The 21,032-nt window shown below is 36.3% G+C and overlaps 1 protein-coding gene across 1 annotated transcript in view; it reads right to left on the minus strand.

Annotated features, from left to right (window-relative positions):
- The window catches only part of cacna1hb (calcium channel, voltage-dependent, T type, alpha 1H subunit b), a 204,060-nt gene that overhangs the window by 112,140 nt on the left and 70,888 nt on the right, over positions 1–21,032 (minus strand). Inside the window, exons 2-3 of the mRNA XM_056453793.1 lie at positions 8,678–8,789; positions 2,599–2,732 (exon numbers count right to left, since the gene is read on the minus strand). Of these exons, the coding sequence (XP_056309768.1) occupies positions 2,599–2,732; positions 8,678–8,789 (246 nt within the window). The remainder of the gene's footprint in view (positions 1–2,598; positions 2,733–8,677; positions 8,790–21,032) is intronic.

The following is a 21,032-nucleotide window of genomic DNA, read 5'->3' on the forward strand; positions in this document are numbered from 1 at the left end:
TCCGGTTTCCCTCACAGTCCATAGACATGCAGTACAGTTGAATTGGGTATGCTAAAATTGTCCGTAGTGTATGGGTGTGAATGAGTGTTTATGGATGTTTTCCAGAGATGGGATGCAGCTGGAAGGGCATCCGCTACGTAAAATATGTGCTGGATAAGTTGGCGGTTCATTCCGCTGTGGTGACCCCAGATTAATAAAGGGACTAAGCCGAAAAGAAAATGAATGAATAATATAATGTAATATAATATAATATAATATAATATAATATAATATAATATAATATAATATAATATAATATAATATAATACAATATAATATACAAATTCATTCAAAGTTTCAGACATTTTTAGAGCAATTAATTAGTGAAGGGACCTATTTCTTAAATTATGATGTAATTAAGTATATATGAGAAAATAAAATCTAAATAAAAGTGTCAAAATAATGTCATTAAAATAAAATGTGTGACCCTGGACCACAAAATAATTGACAAGAGTCAATTTTCAATAAATAAATAAATGTATTGATTCATTTTCTTTTCGCCTTAGTCCCTTTATTAATCGGGGGTTGCCACTGCGGAATGAACCGCCAACTTATCCAGCATATGTTTTACACAGCGGATGCCCTTCCAGCTGCAACCCATCACTGGGAATCCTCTATACACTCTTGCATTCACACACATACACTGCAGACAATTTAGCTAACCCCATCCACCTGTACCGCATGTTTTTGGACTTGTGAGGGAAACCAGAGCACCTGGAGGAAACCCATGGGAACGCAGGGAGAACATGCAAACTCCACACAGAAACACCAACTGACTCCTGGGTTGGACTCTTTTTGCCTTCAGAACTGCCTTAATCCTTTATGGTTTCGATTCAACAAGGTACTGTAAATATTCCTCAGAGGTTTTGGTCCATTTTGACATGATAGCATCTTCAGTTGCTGAAGATTTGTCGCTTGCACATCCATGATGCAAATCATCCGTCCCACCACATCCCAAAGGTGCTTTATTGGATTGAGGACTGGTGACTGTGGAGGCCATTTGAGTACAGTGAACTCATTGTCATGGTTCAAGAAACCAGTCTGAGATGATTCACGCTTTATGACATGGTGCATTATTCTGCTGGACGTAGCCATTAGAAGATGGGTACACTGTGGTCATAAAGGGATGGACATGGTCAGCAACAATACTCATGTAGGCTGTGGCGTTGACACAATGCTCAATTGGTACTAATGGGCCCAAAGTGTGCCAAGGAAATATCCCCCACACCATTACACCACCAGCCTGAACCGTTGACACAAGGCCGGATGGATCCATGCTTTCATGTTGTTGATGCCAAATTCTGACCCTACCATCTGAATGTCGCAGCAGAAATCAAGACTCATCAGAGCAGGCAACGTTTTTCCAATCTTCTCCAATATTGGTGAGCCTGTGCAAATTGTAGCTTCAGTTTCCTGGCACACGGTGTGGTCTTCTGCAGCTGTAGCCCATCCACCTCAAGGTTGGACGTGTTGTGCGTTCAGAGATGCCCTTCTGCATACTTCAGTTGTACTGAGTATTATTTGAGTTACTGTTGCCTTTCTATCAACTCGAACCAGTCTGGCCATTCTCCTCTGCCCTCTGGCTCCAGCAAGGCATTTGTGCCAGCAGAATTGCCGCTCACTGGATGTTTTTCTCTTTTTCGGACCATTCTCTGTAAACCCTAGAGATGGTTGTGCGTGAAAATCTAGTAGATCAGCAGTTTCTGAAATCCTCAGACCAGACTGTCTGGCATCAACAACCATGCCACGTTCAAAGTCATTTAGATCCCCTTTCTTCCCCATTCTGATGCTCAGTTTGAACTGCAGCAGATTGTCTTGACCATGTCTGCATGCCTAAATACATTGAGTTGCTGCCATGTGATTGGCTGAATAGCAATTTGCGTTAACAAGCAGTTGGACAGGCGTACCTAATAAAGTGGCCGGTGAGTGTATTTTGTGATATATATCATTATCAGGATATTAGATGATTATGATTTTTTGTTATACCATCCAGTCCAAGTTATAGCCATACTTTATTAAGCAGCGTGACACATATCTAATGAAGCAGATTTCCTACGAAAGACTTGCTGACCAAAACCAACAGGGAAAGCCCAAAGTGCTTGAGAAATGTGTTTGCTTTGTCCGAATTAATGACCAGCGAGGTACTTTCTCCCTCACACCAGAGCACATTACTATTTAATGAGTGATCAAGCACTTTAGATTGAGCTGACTTTCAAACAGAGAGCAAAGCTAGTAGAAATCACTGTGTCAATGACAGCGCAAGTGACAAGAGAGACGAGACGCAGAGCGACACAGAGACTCCTGCCTGCTGGTAATTGTCATTCATGAGCTTAGCTGTGACACATCGACTTGACATTAGAACTTGACCTGACATTAAAACTGAATCTGACATTAAACAAACACACACACACAGAGGCGAACACACACACACTCACTCACACACTCTCCCAATAGTTAAGCGTTTAATGACTCATCGAATTCTAGGAACCGCACACTAATAGTTGACTTTTCCAAGCTTCTGCGCGTGGCGTTTTTCAGCTTTGTGATTGGTTAACTCACCCGGCCATGACGATAAACAGGTCGAGGCGGTTCCAGGTGTCTCCAAGGTAACATTTGGGACCGAACACCCCCAAGGCCACCATTTTAACCACCATCTCCACAGCAAAAAATGCAAAGATGAAGTCATCGAACGCCTGCGGAGAGAAGAAGCACACGAGAGCTGCTCGTGAATTCACAGTTAAAGGGATAGTTCACCAAAAATTTGCAGTTTACTGACTTTTCACTAGTTTTACACTTAAAAAATGATGTTTGCTGTTTGTTCAAACTACTTATTAAAAAATTTGCTGAATTAACACAATTATTGGTTGTTTTTTCAAGACTACTTAAATGTTTAGGTTAAATCTAATTAAATTTGTAAAAAGTTATGGAAGAGCGAGGCTGAAAGTACCATTTTTCAGAAAAACCTCATTTTAAAAGATAAAAGATTCCTTTTAGCAGGAATATATTTTTGTTGTGGTTAATAACTCACAAGAGTGGTCCATCAAAATCAGGTGTTGTTTTGTATTAGTGTAGAACAACTCCAATATAACTTCACTTTCAAGAGTTCACACTTAGCTGATGATTGATTATAAAGCGTGTTTGACATGCTGCTCAGGGCCCTGAGCTCATAAGATCCTCGAGCCCGGGGCTCCCTCCCATTTGCATGGCGAGAGGGGAGTTTGAGCTCAGGTAGATCTCAAGAACTCCCCTGCTGTAGTGGCTGATGAACAGATAGTGATTGCTCTTAAGAGATAACTACTTACTAGGGGCGTGTCTATGGTGCCGATTTGGATTAGACAATTAACTTAAGTTGGATGTTTTTGGATGGTGGGAGGAAGCCGGGGAACCTGGGGGAAACCCAGGTGAGCACTGGAAGAACGTGTAAACTCCGCACAGAAACGTCGGCTGGCTTGGTAAGGACTAGAACCAGAGAAGTTCTTGCTGTGAGGCAACTGTGCTAACCACTGGGCGGCCGTGCCACCCATCTAGGAAAGGAGGAGGAGTAGGGGTGGAAGGGGGATTCTTCAAAACGAAGATGGCTGTTATATGGAACCTAGGGTATTTATAGTGGCTTAGGAATCGTCTGATTGGTGAATCGTATATTGAATAACACGGGACCAACCGAAAACAATCATAAGCATGTGATCCTTTTAAAATTAGTTTATAAATAAACTTCACCTAAACAAAAGTTGCACATTGTTACTTTTGAGCCCGTCAGCAGTAGGCATGGGACGATAACCAGATAACCAAGGTTTACAGAGTGTTATCGAAAAGTCAAGGTATTAAAGACGCAAAAATATTTTGTTATGTCGTTTCTAAGGTATATGTAAAGGTTTTTTAAGAGTTTTTTAATGTGTTGTAAGGAAATATGTGGCCTGACATGTTTATTGCTACAAAATATTGTAAATGTTTTCTAAAATGTAATATATGAAGAGTTTAGACGCAAAAAACTCTAAATACCGTCCAAATTTTTCCTATAAAATTTGTATTTTTATGAAGCTCCTGTGTGTATGTTCAGTAATATTACTTTTATGGCAAAGAATAAGTTATTTTCCTAGTCTTTAAAGTAAAATAACTCAATGTTGATTTTCGATAGAAATTTCAGACAGCACTTAGAGGTTTTTGCATCTGAACTCTTTATATTGAGTTAAATGGGGAAACGTTTTACATTTAAAAAGACTGCAATCCAGTACTGGGAATCATCCATAAACACACATATACTACAGCCAATTTAGTTCATCCAATTCACCAAAGAGCACCCAGAGGAAACCCAGCGAACACGGGGAGAACATGCAAACTCCACCACGACCTTCTTGATGTGAGGCGACAGTGCTAACCATTGAGTTACCATGTCACCGTCATTTCAAAGTTGTCTTTCTTTTTAGTATGTAAAAAGGAGCCAAGATCAACACTAACCAGCGAACTGCGAAACTTGTCGTAGGAGATTGCGTTTTTGGTCTGACACATTCGCCGAATGGAAAGTCCATAGGCAGATAAGTCCATTGTGCCGCAGCTTAAGTCTGGTGTTATATTATCAACCTTGATGTGATTCTTGTGTTCCATGTTTCAGTTGTGAGTGTTCAGTTTGTAAATAAATACATGTTTTGATAATTCCTGTGCCTTTGTGAGAGAGAGAGATGTGACACATATACACAGGGGCATAGCAGACATTTTAAAAGTGGGGGGGATGGCTGTATGAGATCATATGTTGATATAATTAATAATCACCTGTTTCTAAATGGTCTGTCTCTAAAAGTGAGGGGGACGTATCCCCCCTGTCCCCCCCCCCCGGTTGCTACGCCCCTGCATATACACACACTGTAGTTGAAGGCAAAATTAATAGCTCTCCAGTGAAATTTTAATTCTTTCATAAATATTTCCCAAGTGATGTATACTGGAGAGAAGTTTTTTTTTTAACTCCCAATGCCAATTGGAAAAAAAATTATTAATCCAGCCCCCCCTTCTGAAGCAAATACTGTGAAAATGTTCTTACTCTGTAAAATGTCACTTGGGAAATATTTGAAAAATACTTACAATTTCACAGAAGGGCTATTTATTTTTACACAGCTCATTACATTACTTTTTGAGCAAGACGAGTAAAGAGATATACTTGGTGTTTAATGTTTTGTTTAGATTTACAATAGCATTTGGACAGACTGTGGTATTTAATATATAATTTTATTATGGATATATGGCATGGTGGCTCAGTGGTTAGCACTGTCACCTCACAGCAAGAAGGTCGCTGGTTCGAGTCCCGCCTGGGCCTTTCTGTGGCTGTAGTGTATGAGTGTGTGTGTGAATGTGAGAGTGTATGGGTGTTTCCCAGTACTGGGTTGCGACTGGAAGGGCATCCGCTGCTTAAAACATATGCCAGAATAGTTGGCGGTTCATTCCACTGTGGCAACCCCTGATATATAAGGGACTAAGCCGAAGGAAAATTACAGATATTTTTATAGATAGATATTAAACCATCTAACAAAATTTAAACGCAAGTGGCATATGCAAATTAATGATCTTACTTTTCAGAGGCAATTTTTTTATGACTTACTTTGAGTTAAGTGGTCCCAGAGTGATCATTAGGGATATTAGATGTCAGTTTGCCTCGGGTTCACACAGATGTCCTAGCAGACTAACCACAGGATTTCTCTCTTAATTGATCTCATTTAAAGCAAGCTAAAGCGAGCCCAAAATTCCCTGCCTTCGACAGCACATTTCAAGACAATCTCTGTCATTCAGCAAATGCATGCTGCGAGTAATATTCCTGTTATTATGCAGAATCCACAGGTTATTTGTGAAGTTGATGTGGAGAGATTAAAGAAGTGTATTTTTCAGAGTCTGCGACTGATGTTCATGGTTTTGCTTATGGCTATGACAGTGATGATTCGCATCTGACAGTTCACCAATGCATAAATGCTTTTGTGTATGATTTGAGAATTATGATTATCAGTTTTATTTATTTTTTCTCAAGCCTTCATGATTCTGATTAGACTAGCAAACAAATAACATCATTTACTGGAGATTTGGAAACAAACATTAATTACTATTCTAGTCTATTTTTGAATTATTAATTAGAAGGATTTTTTCATTGACTCACTCATTAAGACTTCACTTGTTTAATTGCTGGATGAATTTGCATATTTTAACATTGAATTTCATAGTGCATTTATTACTTTTGACTATTGCATTTTAGGCTTCAAAACAGGGCTGTGCGATTTGGGGAAAATATCTAATTTCGATTGTTTTAAACAGATCTTGCGATTTCGATTTGATTCGCGATTTAATTTTGTAATCAAGCTTCAGCTCAGTATTCTGTATCGTAGCTTCTTACTGCTAAAATGCAGTGAGAGTTAGTTAAAAAAAGGAACTGAAAAGATATTAACTAACTCCAACATTCTGTTCAAATTTGTTAATAAATATTCAGAAATGAAACACTCATTTTTCTCTTGAGCAAACAGTAGTGAGTTATGGCGTTAGTTATCTCCTGGTGCCTTGGTGATGTTTTTTCATATGTTGAAACAGCTGATAACAACTCTGAAATTGTACTTTCATGTTACGCATCCTAGATTGAGCATTTTTAGCAAGACACTCCTCATAAAGCCGCCTGTGGTGCTTTTTTTGGTGCTGGTTGTTGTATTTCCTCATGCTGTGGCAACAATTCTACAACAGCTCTTACTAATGACCTGTTTTTGTTCGGTGTTTGTGACTTTGAAACCAAAATATTCCCATATTTCTGACATGCTGTTTTTCTTTGATATGAATTCGTCTATTAATGCTTCTGAAGTGGCAGACACCATCAAGCCACTTCAGTGCACTTTCATGTTTGTTTGCTTTTGTGGGCATTCTGCATAGTTCAGTTGCGCAATTCTGATCGAAGATCGATTCAGAACGAAATTGTGCTCACTCAATTGGCTAGTAAGACTGTCTCACGCAGACGGCAGTCAGGCATTTGCTCTGGGTGGAGAAAATTATATAATACATATATATTTCATATCGCAGCCTCTTGCGATTAGCTAATCCCAACGTTTCACATCGCGATTACGATTCGATTAATCGAACAGCCCTACTTCAAAGTGAAGTTTCGTAAACTAATTTCCAGAGGAGCATGTAATATGATTGAGCTGCTCATCTGTAATCAGTAATAATCCAATCAGATAGATCCCAGTTTACAATAAATGGACTGATTTTTCCCTACTGCCCTATCTTTGTTTTGAAAGAATCCCCTCTTCCACCCCATCTCCTCCTTTTCTTCCCTGTTCCAAGTGGAGTTCTCGAGACCTACTTGATCTCAGATTCCCTTATATGCTTATTGACTGGGCAGGAGCCTTGGGCTCAATTATCTCCGAGCTCAGGGTTCTCTCCTGGGACAACAAGCCAACCTGCTATTAATACCAAGTGGGAACTCTTGAAAGTTGTATTTATTTGTGAAGATTATCAAAATGTGTAAAAATCATATGAACGGTCACTGAGTTTACTGTATAATCCAAAAGCCAATGGAAAAATCAATCTCTTTTTGTTTAGTTTTTTCCCCCAGGATAACTAGGGTGATGTAAACTTTCGGATTGGCAAACAAAAATGTCATCACTTCATTGTTATACAGTTTAAAAACTTCTTTTGTCTACTGTTTGCTTTTTACAAACCCCACATGGTTTAATTTTTTTTATTTTGTTTATCCACTGCAACATTTTAAATATGGCTTAAATGTCTATTTCTTCAAGCCATTTATTTGTGTTTACACGAACACACACATGACACACAGACATGCATTCATTGAAATACACAACTTTTGCCACGAAGCCAATCCCAACAACAGGAAAAAACAGTAAATTACAAAAATCTGTGTATTTCAAAAGAATAAGTTTTTTTTTTATTTGTGTGTTGTGTGTGTGTGTGTGTACATGTTTTGTGACATATCAAGACACAAATGTGTATAATGACATGGGTATGTCACACTGTAAAAATAACTTTAAATTAGCAGTTTTCTGTATTTTGTCATTCATGGTTTGATTAATTTTCCCCATTTATTTATGCTTTTAACAATTTTTAACCATGAAAAGTTTGAAAAAGTGACTTTTATTAACATTTTTAATAGTTTAAAGTTATATATTGTCTGGATTGGTGTTGTATATTATGCTACAAAAATATTACAAAAACCAAAAGTAAATTATTTTCTGTTATTTTGCAGACTTATAACTCTCTATATTATTTTTTATAAATTAAATTATTTCAATCTATGACAATAAAGATTCACTGTGTTAAACTGTAGAGTTGAATTTTCAACATCAAAAGTAGTCAGAGCAGAGATCAAGCTCCCATAATGCAATTCTCAACTGTAAATAAACAGAAAACACTTGTGAATCACAAAATACAGAAACTGTTCATTAACAGATATAGGTATAACAAGGAGAAGTTGACTTATGAGCACATTGCCCATGAGCCCATTGTTTTTTCAAAAGGCTAATAAATCCTACAGAATGAGTTTTATTTTGAGATGGGTTATGCTTGGGGTGGTGCAATAGAAAACACAGTTTGTACAGTATAAAACAATGGAAACCTATGGAATGTCCCCACAATTAACAAAAAAACAACATGTGTGTGTTACCTGCAGGATGCTGCAGCGGTCCGTGTGGCACTCCAGGTCTTGGCAGGGCTGAAACATGCCGAGTGTGACGCAGTTGAGCAGAATCACCAACATGCTGACCCGCTCAAACCATGTAGAGCTCCAGTTAAGGCCAATACTCACAAAACACAAACACTCACCAAGGCTGTATAAAGAAGAACTACATACAGTATATAAGTATGAGGAGAAATATTATTGCTGTAAAGTGTTTCCATTAACAGTAATGTACTGTCATTTATTCATGAGATGTAGCAGTTACTACTCCAGTCTCAAATGTCACAGCGTGATCCTTCAGAAATCATTCTGCTATGTTGATTTGCTGCTCAGCAAACATTTATTTTACAGTATCAAAGCTGAAATCAGTTGCGCTGCTTCTTCGTTTGTTTGAAACTACAATGTAAAAAGTTGGCAGACTTTCCTTTAACTTTACTTTAAAAAGTTAGTAAATCAGTTGCCTAGATATTATATAGTAAATGGACTGTGATTATTGTAAAACTTAAGTTAAGTCAACTTAACAGTTCCAAGTTATGATGGGTTTCATATATTTTTAAGCAAAGACTCTAGAATACACAAGACATATCATTTGTATAGTTTTGGAAGGGAAATTAACAGTCAATATAGCGAATAAAGCCATGCCTTCTAGTACAGGAGCCAATCATTGATCGTTATAGACTGATGTTTCTCCAGAGGAAACAAGTGTCATGTGTGGTCAGCAAACGCACTGGAATTTCAGCGAATACTTGCTTCACAGACATAAGAAATATATCCATATAAAGCTTGAAATCTCTACTTTAAATGAACCAACTACACCTGAAAACAAACATTTTTTTTTGGTTTCGTAATCTGTATGAAACGAACGGGAGGTACAGTCCATCCTGTCAAACACACATCACATGATAGCAACTACTCAAATGCCCACAAACTTGAAAACAAAGAGTCGCTGTCGTTTCTGGAGGCGATTCGCAATCAAGATCAAGTTGTGGATTACTTCAGAAGACCAGTGCGATCTGATAAAGAATTATTCAGAGGATGATAATGTGTAACATTGCTATAAATGTGGTTGGTGTCGTGATCTCGTTCTTTCCGAGTGCACATGCGCATTAGCTTGGGCAATCTGAAAAATGCTGATTTTGTTTAATTTCGAACGTTTAGAAGCAAAACTTAAGAGACAGTTGCTGTTTAATTTTATTGATAATTAAAGTATGTAATGTAATCGCAAGCTTGACAAACAGTTTTGGAGAATTTGATGTTTCCACATTCAGACAGAATGTCCGAGCATACTGCCCGAGAGGCGTTTCAAAGATGGTCAAGGGGTAAAATGACTTGCCTTAAAGGGACTTTGAATAAAGTCAACATGTTACTTTTAAGGCAACAAGTTTTTGCACTTTTACTGCTTTTTACAGTGTATTGCAGGGCTATTCAATTAGTTTGTCGTGGGGACCAGTTCATGCAAAGCATCCCAAATGAGGGGCCGGAGAGATATGACTTGCAATATAAGTGATGACACAACAGCAATATAAGAGCCCATATGCTGTATTTTTGCTCCTTAAGACACCCACGTTGGCTTTTTCTACATCAAAACATTAATATGTTGTATTTTGAAACTACATAACATTAGTGCAGTGTAGGGCTGGGTATCGTTCCAAAATTTTCGATACCGATACTGATACCGATACCCTGAATTCGATACCGGTTTCGAACGATGCTTTTTTCTATACTTTTATTTTAAGAAATATATTTCTGTTTACACGGTCATCATACAGATCCGATCTGTGTCACATATGAACAAAAAATCGGAATTGGGTCACATTTATCTGCAGTGTAAACGGGGCCTTAAACTTTAACGGTACACAAGCAAGAAGTGCTAAAAGTTAACCGATTTTGTATTTCTATTTGACAATTTGTCAAGCACTGCGCGAGTGGGCATAACCGCCGTAAACTGCTGATTTTCAAGACAGCCTCGCTGCAGCCAATCACCAGCATTTGATCAGGGCACATTAAGGATGCAGGTTTTCTAGCTCACTGACGTTGACAAGATTATACCCTTGGGTATCGAAATTTGGTACCGAACGAAAATTATTTTTCGATACTCGGTAGTATCGAGACGATTCGGTCGGTGCTTAAAAAGTATCGAACTCGATACCCAGCCCTGGATCTGTAAACAGGAGATCTTATCTACAGGAGATACTGTTGTCCTAAAAAACAAAAAAAAAAATAATAATAATTAAACAAAAAATCGTACGCATATCTTAGGAACGGTATAACAGAAAATTTTGGCGGTTTTAAAACCTTGACTTTTCCAAACCGTGGTATACCTTGAAAAAGGTTATCGTCCCATGCCTATTGTACAATGTGGCTTTTTTTTACAAACATATTCAAATGTTGGATTTGAAGCACAACAGAATCAGTGCACTGCTTAAGTAGGCTTCTTCTACATTCAAACACATGCATATGTTAGGTTTTAAACTGCATAAAAATTAGGCATGCAACAATTATAGATTTAAGTTGTTCGATTATAGTCTGAAGAATAATCACGGTTTAACAGTTATCATGATTATTATGCATTTATTAAACTCAAAACACTACTTGTTTAGAAAATCACAAGAAAACTGCTTCTATTTTAGTGTTATTTGCTGCTCAGTAACCAAAATACAGCACAAAATATTAATACAAAACAAACAATAGTCCATTTCTCTCTTTGGACCTAAAATTAAATAAAAATGTTTTTGATTTAAACATGAGTGACAATTTTACAATGAAAATAAATGACAGAGCAATGAAAGAATAAATAAAAATAAGAATAAATTAAAAATTGCATTTGTTGAATGTTAATATAAGCTATATATTAATATATTAGCTAATTTGATTGAACTGTTGTTATTATTTGCATTCATAGATACCTAATCATTTTATTCATTTGTAATAATTCGTCTAACGTATCTTTTGTTTACATTGCACTGAAAGCAATGCACAACTCTCACCACTACAGCGTGAGATCATTTGTACTGTGTGCGTCAGTCCACTTGCGAGCCGTGTGCGCACCGCTTCCAATATGTGCACGTCTCCATTGGAAATAATGAACTTGCGCGTGGAAAAGACACAATATGTGAATGCCCCGCTGCTATAGATTACCCAGTGTGCATGCGTATTAGCCTCTGTATAAGCTCGGAACTTCAAACTAGCACACAGTTGGCATAACTTTGTTTAGTTGCAGCAGTTTTGTTCCATGCAACAGAAACGCAGCGTTGAGAAGCCTTTACAATTAATTAATCGTAATGAATTAAAGCACAGTTAATAGTGAAATCGGCTAATTGTTGCATCCCTATTAACGATAACAGTGCATTGGACAAAAGGCCTTTTCTACAAACATATCCAAATGTTTTCGCCTGCCCGCCCCACTCGCTTAATGTCACTTGACTCACTCTGTGCACAGTGTTGCCAACTTAGCAATTCTGTTGCTAAATTTAGCAACTTTTCATACTACCCTAGCAACTTTTTTTCAAAAAGCACCAAGCAAAACATTTAGCAATTTTTAACATTAATTTGGCTACAATTTGAGAAATTAGTGTGTGACGTCATCTGGCAACATTTTGCTACTTTTCAGGCAAGCTTTAGCTACTTTTAATTTCACTGTCTGTGCAGAGCCTTCAACTGCAGCTTGTGCTGTATTGAACAGACGCACATCACTTTATAACTATAGCGACTGCTTTTTGACTGAACTAAGTTTATTTTTGATGTCTTGGTCACAATATTTGCAGGACTGGAACAAATTGCCTGGCCACCAATTGAATAGCCCTGGTGTAATGGCACCTGAACTGTATTAGGTGTACTTAAAAATAAAAAATAAAGTGCTAGTTAACAAAAATAAGTGTTCTTTAAAGAAAAATGACTTATTATTTATATTTTAACCATATTTTTGTACAGTTGAGAACAGATTTAAAAAGAGCTTAGAAAAAGACACACAAAAACAATCATATAATTACAGTATCTCAATTTCATGTGTAGATAACTTCCTTCTCAACACTTACTCTACTTCACTGTACGCTCTTACTGCTATATTTCCCCATCAACAACAGGATAGGAAAGAATAGTTTTTTTAACACAGAGCTTAAAAAATCAAGTGGTGAAATAGATGTAACTGAGCATGAATAATGTACATTTGTAGATAAATTATTGATTTTGTTCTCAAGAAGGTTAAAATAATAGAATTTAAAAAGGCCATCCATAATGCCTGTTTTAATAACGCCTTCATTTAATACGCTCAGCTCCTGTTTGTGATCATATTACATATACTGTAATAAAATGCAATAAAGCCATTGTGTTTTCATATGGGTGTAATTAAAAAACTGCATTAGAGTTTTCAGATTACAGCGCAGTGATCCCCACACATACAGTACCTGCCGCTGTAAGTCAGCCCCACAGGCACTGCATTCAGACCAAACATTATACCTCATTAATCATAAAGCGCTCGCAGCAACACACCATCTCAATCACCACTGTAAATCCTGCTGTTATCCTCATTTCCATCACATCTCATTTACCAGCCAATCAGGATTTAAAGAGCATCCATTATGCCCCTTTTTACATGTAGTATTGTACTTGGGTGTCCACACAATGTGTCAGCTCAAAATACCCTACAAATCATCTGTTATAACATGGTGAAATGGGGATTTTTTTTATGTTAAAAAAGAGCTGTTTTTAGTGTGTATCACTTTAAAGGGGACCTATTAAGCCCCTTTTTACAAGATGTAAAATAAGTCTCTGATGTCCCTAGAGTGTGTATGTGACGTTTCTGCTTAAAATACCCTCATAATAATGCTTTTTGAAACAGCTCTTTGAGGCTTTGATCATAATTGTGCCATTTTGGTCACTGTTGCTTTAAATTAAAATGAGACTGTGCTCTTTTCAAAAGAGGGCGGGGCTACAAATGCCTATGTGTCAGCATAGCGGCAGATTCAAAAACAATACTAACGTTTTATGCTAATGAGGAAATGATGGTCACTAATGGGCGGGGCTTTTCCCCTCTGATGACACGTACAAAGGAAGAATGTCAATCAAAACAAAAAAAGATTCTGCAGACTGTTTTTGTTTCTGTTTTGTGATCGTGTTTAAGTGTGATTATAAAAAATAGAAATCATCCATTTGTGCAATAGAAACTGGTTATATTCACAGACAGTTAAAACACAATTGTTCCCATAAATGCAAATGAGCTGCATACTCCTGCTCTGTCTTTAAAAGTGGATGTAGTCTACAGGAGAATTACCAGTTTGTAAACATTCGGGATGCCAGAGATTAATGGTTTCAGAGGTGGTACAATGGTTTTAATAATATAATAATTGCTAAAAAAGATTAATTTGATTTTACATTTTAAAATTCTGACTTTATTCTCGGAATTCTGAGATTATATCTCACAATAGTGATAAGGAAAAGCAACCTGTTATTCTCTACATTGTTTCTGTTAATCGTCCACAATTAGCTTTAAATGCCGTCTTTGAAGACAGTATTTGAAGACTGGTGATGGATAAGGAAGTTTCCCCAAAAATGTGTAAAGCTCTCTGTGTAGCCAGAAAAGCGCTCTAGAAATGTTATCTATATTATTATTATTATTCTATAAAAATCCTTTGCATTCTGATTTTGACATAAAAAGATTTTACAAGTTTCCCCTTCACTTGTTACAGTGTATTTCCAGACTGATCTCATGAGAAAGTATTTTACGTTTTGTCAGTTTAGTGGCTAATACATACGAATTCGTATGAGTTCAGTCGTACGTACTTGTACGATTTTAAAAAGGAAGCGTGGCACCCAACCCCTAAACTCCTAAATCCTAAATCAAAAAGTTAGATTGATTTAGATTGCCGTGAGATTGCGTTGGTATTTCTGTGACCAGCTGCAAATGACCTAACTGTAACATCTACTCCAAATTGGTCTATACACATAGTCTTTGCATACCTATACTGTAACATAATTATCATTACAGCCTTTACCAGTTTCTGTATTTTGTGTGAAACTTTTAAATTCATTATGGGAACTTGATCTTTGTATCGTGAAGTTCTAATGTTGAAAATGTAACTCTCCAGATTACCTTCAAAGACATTCGCTGTCGGCGCCAGTGGTGCAGTGGTTAGTGTGTCGACACATGCACTCCGGTGCTCACGGCGACCCGAGTTTGATTCCCGCCTTGTGGTCCTATGCTGATCCTTCCCCTCTCTCTGCTCCCCACACTATCCTTTCAATACTCTTTATTGCCCTATCAATTAAAGGTGAAAAACCCGGAAAAAAAATTATATATAAAGACATTTGCTACATCCTAATTTGCATCCATAAGTCACAAATAAAAAAAAAATAAAATAAATGTTTGTTCTAAATCGTAGTATGTTTAAATGAGTCTCCAAAGGTTACCTGGGTTGTCTGCTATTTTTACAGTTGAAATCTGAAGTGCAGCTCTGTGCACACAACTACAAAAGCAAGCAAAAAAAAACTACAAAAACAGTGAATGTGCGAGACTGATGGGTAAAGCCACAGTCACGTGGTCACAATAAAGTTTAAGCATGCAAAAATCTGTTGGATGGTCAACAGAACAAGTGATTGTCGTATGCATTTCTATGCCTAGAAATGCAGACAATGGGGCAAATCATGTAGTGACCATGGCTTTAGTGTAGAGGCAGCAATTGTAGTCGATATAGCTGCTCAAGTTTAGAGCAGATACATTACAAACCAAACACAACTCAATAAAGCTACAATAATGCAGAACTGGTCGTGAGCCTAAACAATGTGACATCATAGTTACGTTTTACAATAATTCATTTAGCAGACACTTTTATCCAAAGCAACTTACAAGTGAGGACATTGCTCAGACAATTAAAACAGCATGCCTAATGAGACTGTTTAGGTTGAATGGGGATTTACAAAACCAAACCTCAAATAAAAGTGGATTTTGCACAATAGGTGCCAATAAACTTGCTTCTAAAGCCTAAACACTACAGTAGATATACAGTATGCATCTGCATCTCATCTGCTGTTTCCTCAGGTCTCGGTCTCAGAGAAAGCCTACTGGAATTCCAGCCGATTTCCCTCTCGCTAGAACTGGGACATGCAGCATTTCCCTCATCAAACATTCATCCCAAACCCCAGCCTAATGCATACAGACAACCCCAGCTCTCGTCTCTCATCCGCAAGATTGTTGTGGTCACATTGATGCCATTTCTGCTGAAGATAATGCTGATGGTGATAGGAAACAGAAGAGGGAAAGTTCTCTTTCTGAGAATTAGATATTTTTGATGACAGTCAGTGGGGTCCAGTTTTGTTTTGGAACTGACTTGTAGTGTAGTGTTATTTTGTGTTCTGTTGACGGATGAAAGTCAGAAGATGTTTTTATTTTCGGGGGAACTATCTCTTTAAATTATGTACACTGTAAAAAATGCTGGGTTCCACACTATTCTCTTTCATATTGTCCCAACACAAACTCATTAAGTTACCTTAATTGTTTTTACAAATTTAAGTGGATTGAACATAAAAAAAATTGTACTTGTCCCCCAAAAACACTCAAGAATTGTGTTGATTCAGCTCATTTTAAATAAGCAACATAGGCTCATTCTGAAAACGTAGCCCTTTATAGATTTCTGGAGATCGCAAATTATGTAGCCAGAGATACATATGGCTGCATTTCGTCTTAAAACTAATGCTACAAGGTGGTATGACGTTGTTTCTTTTTGCTCTTACTAGCTGACCACTTACGTCCATGTAAACAGCTTTTCCGCTGTTGTCAGTTTGTCCGGTGGCTTTCCACGTATGTCGGCAGACTTGAGACACAGAGTGGAGTTGACTGCATTGATGGGCTTCGAGTTTGGTGAAGAACAATTCCAAAATGCAGGTAAAACAAAAACAAATGGCAAAAAATAAAATAAACAAGTAAATAACATGTGAGAATGTGGTAAAATCTGGAAACGTGGTAAAAATCAGGCTGCTACGAGGGTTTTCCGTTTCTGGATTGCTTTTGAAAACACTGTAAGTTGGGTTTAGGAAAGTGGGCGGGCGCTGGTCAATCAGTGCTTTTGAAAACACTATTGGTTGGGTTTAGGGAAGGAGGAGGGTGGGTCAGTCGATCAGACAGTCAGTCAGTCAGTCGACAGCGGCCTCTGGTGCATTTATGAAAAAACAGCAGGCATGAATGGTACTAGCAAGAGAAATTTGAGATCTGAAAAAGTGCACACAGCAATCTCCAGAAATAAATATAGGAGTATGAAATCAGAATGACCCTGGGTTGTAAATAAGTAGTTTAAAGAAGTAACGAAATTTATTTTTTTGAGTGCATTAACAGACTATTAAACATCTTTTTCCAGTAATTGTAAAAGTTGAAAGCTCAAACAAAAAGCAAATATTTTAAACACAAAATCAAATGAAATACACATATTAGAAACAGATCAAAAATGTTAGCTGCTCTTTGTAAAAAAGGTGTTAAGAAGAGTTTACTATAAATAAAATAATGCATAAAAATGTATAAAACCAAATAAAATAAATATGAAAAATCCCTAAGGATATAAAATATGTTGCACTTCACTAAAATAAAATATAACACTGAATAGATAAAGAGTTCAGAAAGAAATATATATTTTTTTAAATGTTGCACTGAAACATAACTGAAATTAGCCGAAGTAATAAGAAAAATTTGCAAAAGGGAAATAATAATAATAATAAATATTAGATATTAAACTAAACTTAAATTAAGCTATAATAATATACACATATACACAATATTATTTTATTGAATTATTTTAATAAATAATAAATTAAACAATTACTCAATTTGAATATGTTAACTAAAAATTTATATAAATTTAAATGAATACTATAAAAATACTGAATTATATTACAAAATAAAAAAATACAATAAATACAATTATTTTAAAAATATTAATTAATACTATATGCATATAAATAAAACTTTAGGAAAGACAGGCAATTGTTTCATTTAAAAGTCAATCACTTTTATTCCCATTTACTCTGAGAGGTTTGTTCATATAATTTTTAACTTGGTTTATGCAACATTCTTGCAATTTCTTTCCAGATGATGAGCATATTTTCTGATTTAAGGAGTGATAAAAAAATCCCTGCATAGCAAAACAGCAGATCAAACTGCATGTAAGACAAATAAATACACTATGTTATATATTACAGTATATTAATGTGCTTAATCAACTGTAAACTATGTTGATATCTGTTTTTGTACTATGTTCACCTGTCGTCCCCTACCTTAAATAACACTGACACATACACACACAGAGATATGCTTCAGCACAAAGGCTCAAAACACCAAATGAAAGCCTGGAGTATGCTGTCATAACGCATCTGAAAATTAGCAAGTCACCCTCACATCGTATTAGTAAAATTCAACATTGTGTACTCCTCGACTCCTTGATATAATAGAGCTGAAGGCGTCAGTGTATAAATGGTTGAAAACACAGATATGAGATTTCTTGAGATCTCCAGGGTCTAATGTGCTGCAAAAACACAATGATTTGGTTTCTGGCAATATGGTCAAAGACTCGCTCCTCCAGGACTTCTATAGCACAAACTGAAAAAAAAAAAACATTTTCAATAGAGCTCAGAATATTTCATGCAACTCCCTGCTGGAAAAACCTGGTCAAACCAGTTTAAGGTCAAGCTGGTATTTGGAATATGGCATTTGATTTGTTGCTAGTAGCTGTTGAGAGCATAAATTAAACAGGTTGACCAAGACCTTAATCGTTAGTAGATAAAAAAAAATAAAAATAAACGGTTTTGTACCAGCTACTGATCATAAAAACAAGATTGTAGATTTTTCAGTGTATCATCAACAACACGTGAAATACAGTATAGATTATCATTTAAAGGACTATATGAGGAATGCATTCTTTTTATTAATCAATGATGCATTTAAATTTACAGTAAATACTTAATATAATACATTTAATATATATTCAGCTTTAATATAGCTTTTTTATTTAAGTGTTACTTAAAAAAGAGTCAATATTACTAAACAAAATATACAGAACTAGCCCCAAACTTTAGATATAATATACAGTTTAATAGAAAATAAGAGAACCAAGTTTAAAAAGTTTAGCAAAGAAGACGATTAAATCCTATAATTTCAGTAAAGTGACAGTAAAACATTTAGAAAGATACAAAGCATTTGTGATTCAAATAAATTATTTCCTTTTGTTTGTTCTGTTTATCCAATAATTTAATGTTTTTAAATGCACTAATATTTGCCCGCTGATGATTGGGCTGTGACATCACTTCCGGTAATAAAGCAAACTTTAGAATTTCATGTAAATGCAGTTGTCTGCATAAAAGCCAGTTTCTGAAGTAATCTCCAATTATTTTGTGCATGTAAACACTCTCACTGAAGACTGCAGTAAGAATGCTGACAATTCAGCAAGGCATCACATGCAGGAATGAATTAAAATTTTAAATATACTCCAATAGAAAATTTACTTAATAATGTGACATGTTTACTGTATGTTTGATCAAGCAAATGAGTCGTTGGTGACTACTGATTTCTTTTAAAAACGTACTGATCTCAAACTTTTGAACTCTACTAGTGTATATGAATCCAGTTAAATGGAAACAGATCTGGCATTCATCATTATTTATTGACAAGTCTAGGAAAGTCGATTCTGAGAAAACTAGTACTTGTGCGTGTGTGGACAGTGTGTAATCCCTCCATGTGGCTTGATGGGGTTTATGCGAGTTCATGCAGCGAGCTTATTTTTATATTTTCATGAGGTGCATCTGAATGCAAACATAAACAAAACACACATACTGTATGCACACACTGCATTTGCTCATTATCCTGATTACTCCAACAAACCATTATACGCAACTGTTTCTATGGTTGCTTAGTAACGATTTGGTGGCTTTTGATGTGAAGTGAAGAAAAAGACAGCTGAAAAAAGCGAGAACTCAGTGGGTTTCACTCACTTCAAGTCAACATATTTAAAAGGTCATTTCGTGCCTGGGTAGGACAACAGTCTGAAGGCAAAAACAAGGGGATATAAAAGGAAAAGCAGGACATAATCATGATATTAAATGGATTGATACCAATAAATAGACAAATAAATTTTGAGATGGACTGACAGATTAAATTATGAGATAAACAAACAATGAATGGATGGATGGATGGAAAAAAGGATAGATAGATAGATAGATAGATAGATAGATAGATAGATAGATAGATAGATAGATAGATAGATAGATAGATAGATAGATAGATAGATAGATAGATAGATAGATAGATAGATAGATAGATAGATAGATAGATAGATAGATAGATAGATAGATAGATAGATAGATAGATAGATAATGCATTTTATTTAAAGGCACCTTTCTTGACACTCAAGGTCACCGTACAAGACAGCTAGAACAATCAGTTCAAATAAAAACCCAATACAAGTCAATAGAATACAATACAAAATGTTTAAAATACAGTCGAGTTAAAGAGAATAAGCTGTTCTAAACAGATGTGTTTTGAGTTTGGATTTAAATTGTGAAAGAGAGTCTAAATTGCAGAAATCAGGAGGAAGTGAATTCTAAAGCTGAGGAGCAGAGTGGCTGAGGGATTTGCTCCCCATGGCGACAAGGCGGACAGAGGGAACTGTGAGGTGAATGGAAGAAGAAGACCTGAGTGTTCGAGAAGGTGTGGCGATATGAACAGATAGATCTATCTAGCGATAGATAGCGAGCGAAAGATAGAATGAATAAAATGAGAGAGAGAATTGAATAATATGACAATAGAAAGAATGAGAGAATTATAGAAAAAACTAATGGACAATCAAGGGATGGATGGATGGATGGATGGATGGATGGATGGACGGATGGATGGAAAAACAAACAAACGGTTGGATGAATAGATTTGCAGAATGACAGAATGAACAAGCAATAAATTAATTGATAGAACAAATTACCAACAGTTGGGTGGATGGATGGATGGATGAACAGACCAAAAGAAACAACAAAGACCAGAACAAACACCACAATGACTGAATGAATAAATTTACAAACAAACAACAGAACAAACATATAATAGTAAATAATAAAGGCAGACAGAGAGACACTATGATAATAGAACAATTGCAGAAACAAAATGAGCTATTGGTGGATGGATGGATGGATGGATGGGTAGATTTGCAGAACGACAGAATGAACAAGCAATACAATAATTGATGGAGCAAATTTGTGATCGTTGGGTGGAGGGATGGATGGATGGATGAATGGATGGATAGATGGACCAAAAGAAAGAACAAACAACACAATGATTGACTGAACATTAAAACAACAAACATATAATAGTAAATAGTAA

The sequence above is a fragment of the Danio aesculapii genome, chromosome 1, assembly GCF_903798145.1.
Source record: "Danio aesculapii chromosome 1, fDanAes4.1, whole genome shotgun sequence".
In the NCBI taxonomy this organism is placed as follows: Eukaryota; Metazoa; Chordata; class Actinopteri; order Cypriniformes; family Danionidae; genus Danio; species Danio aesculapii.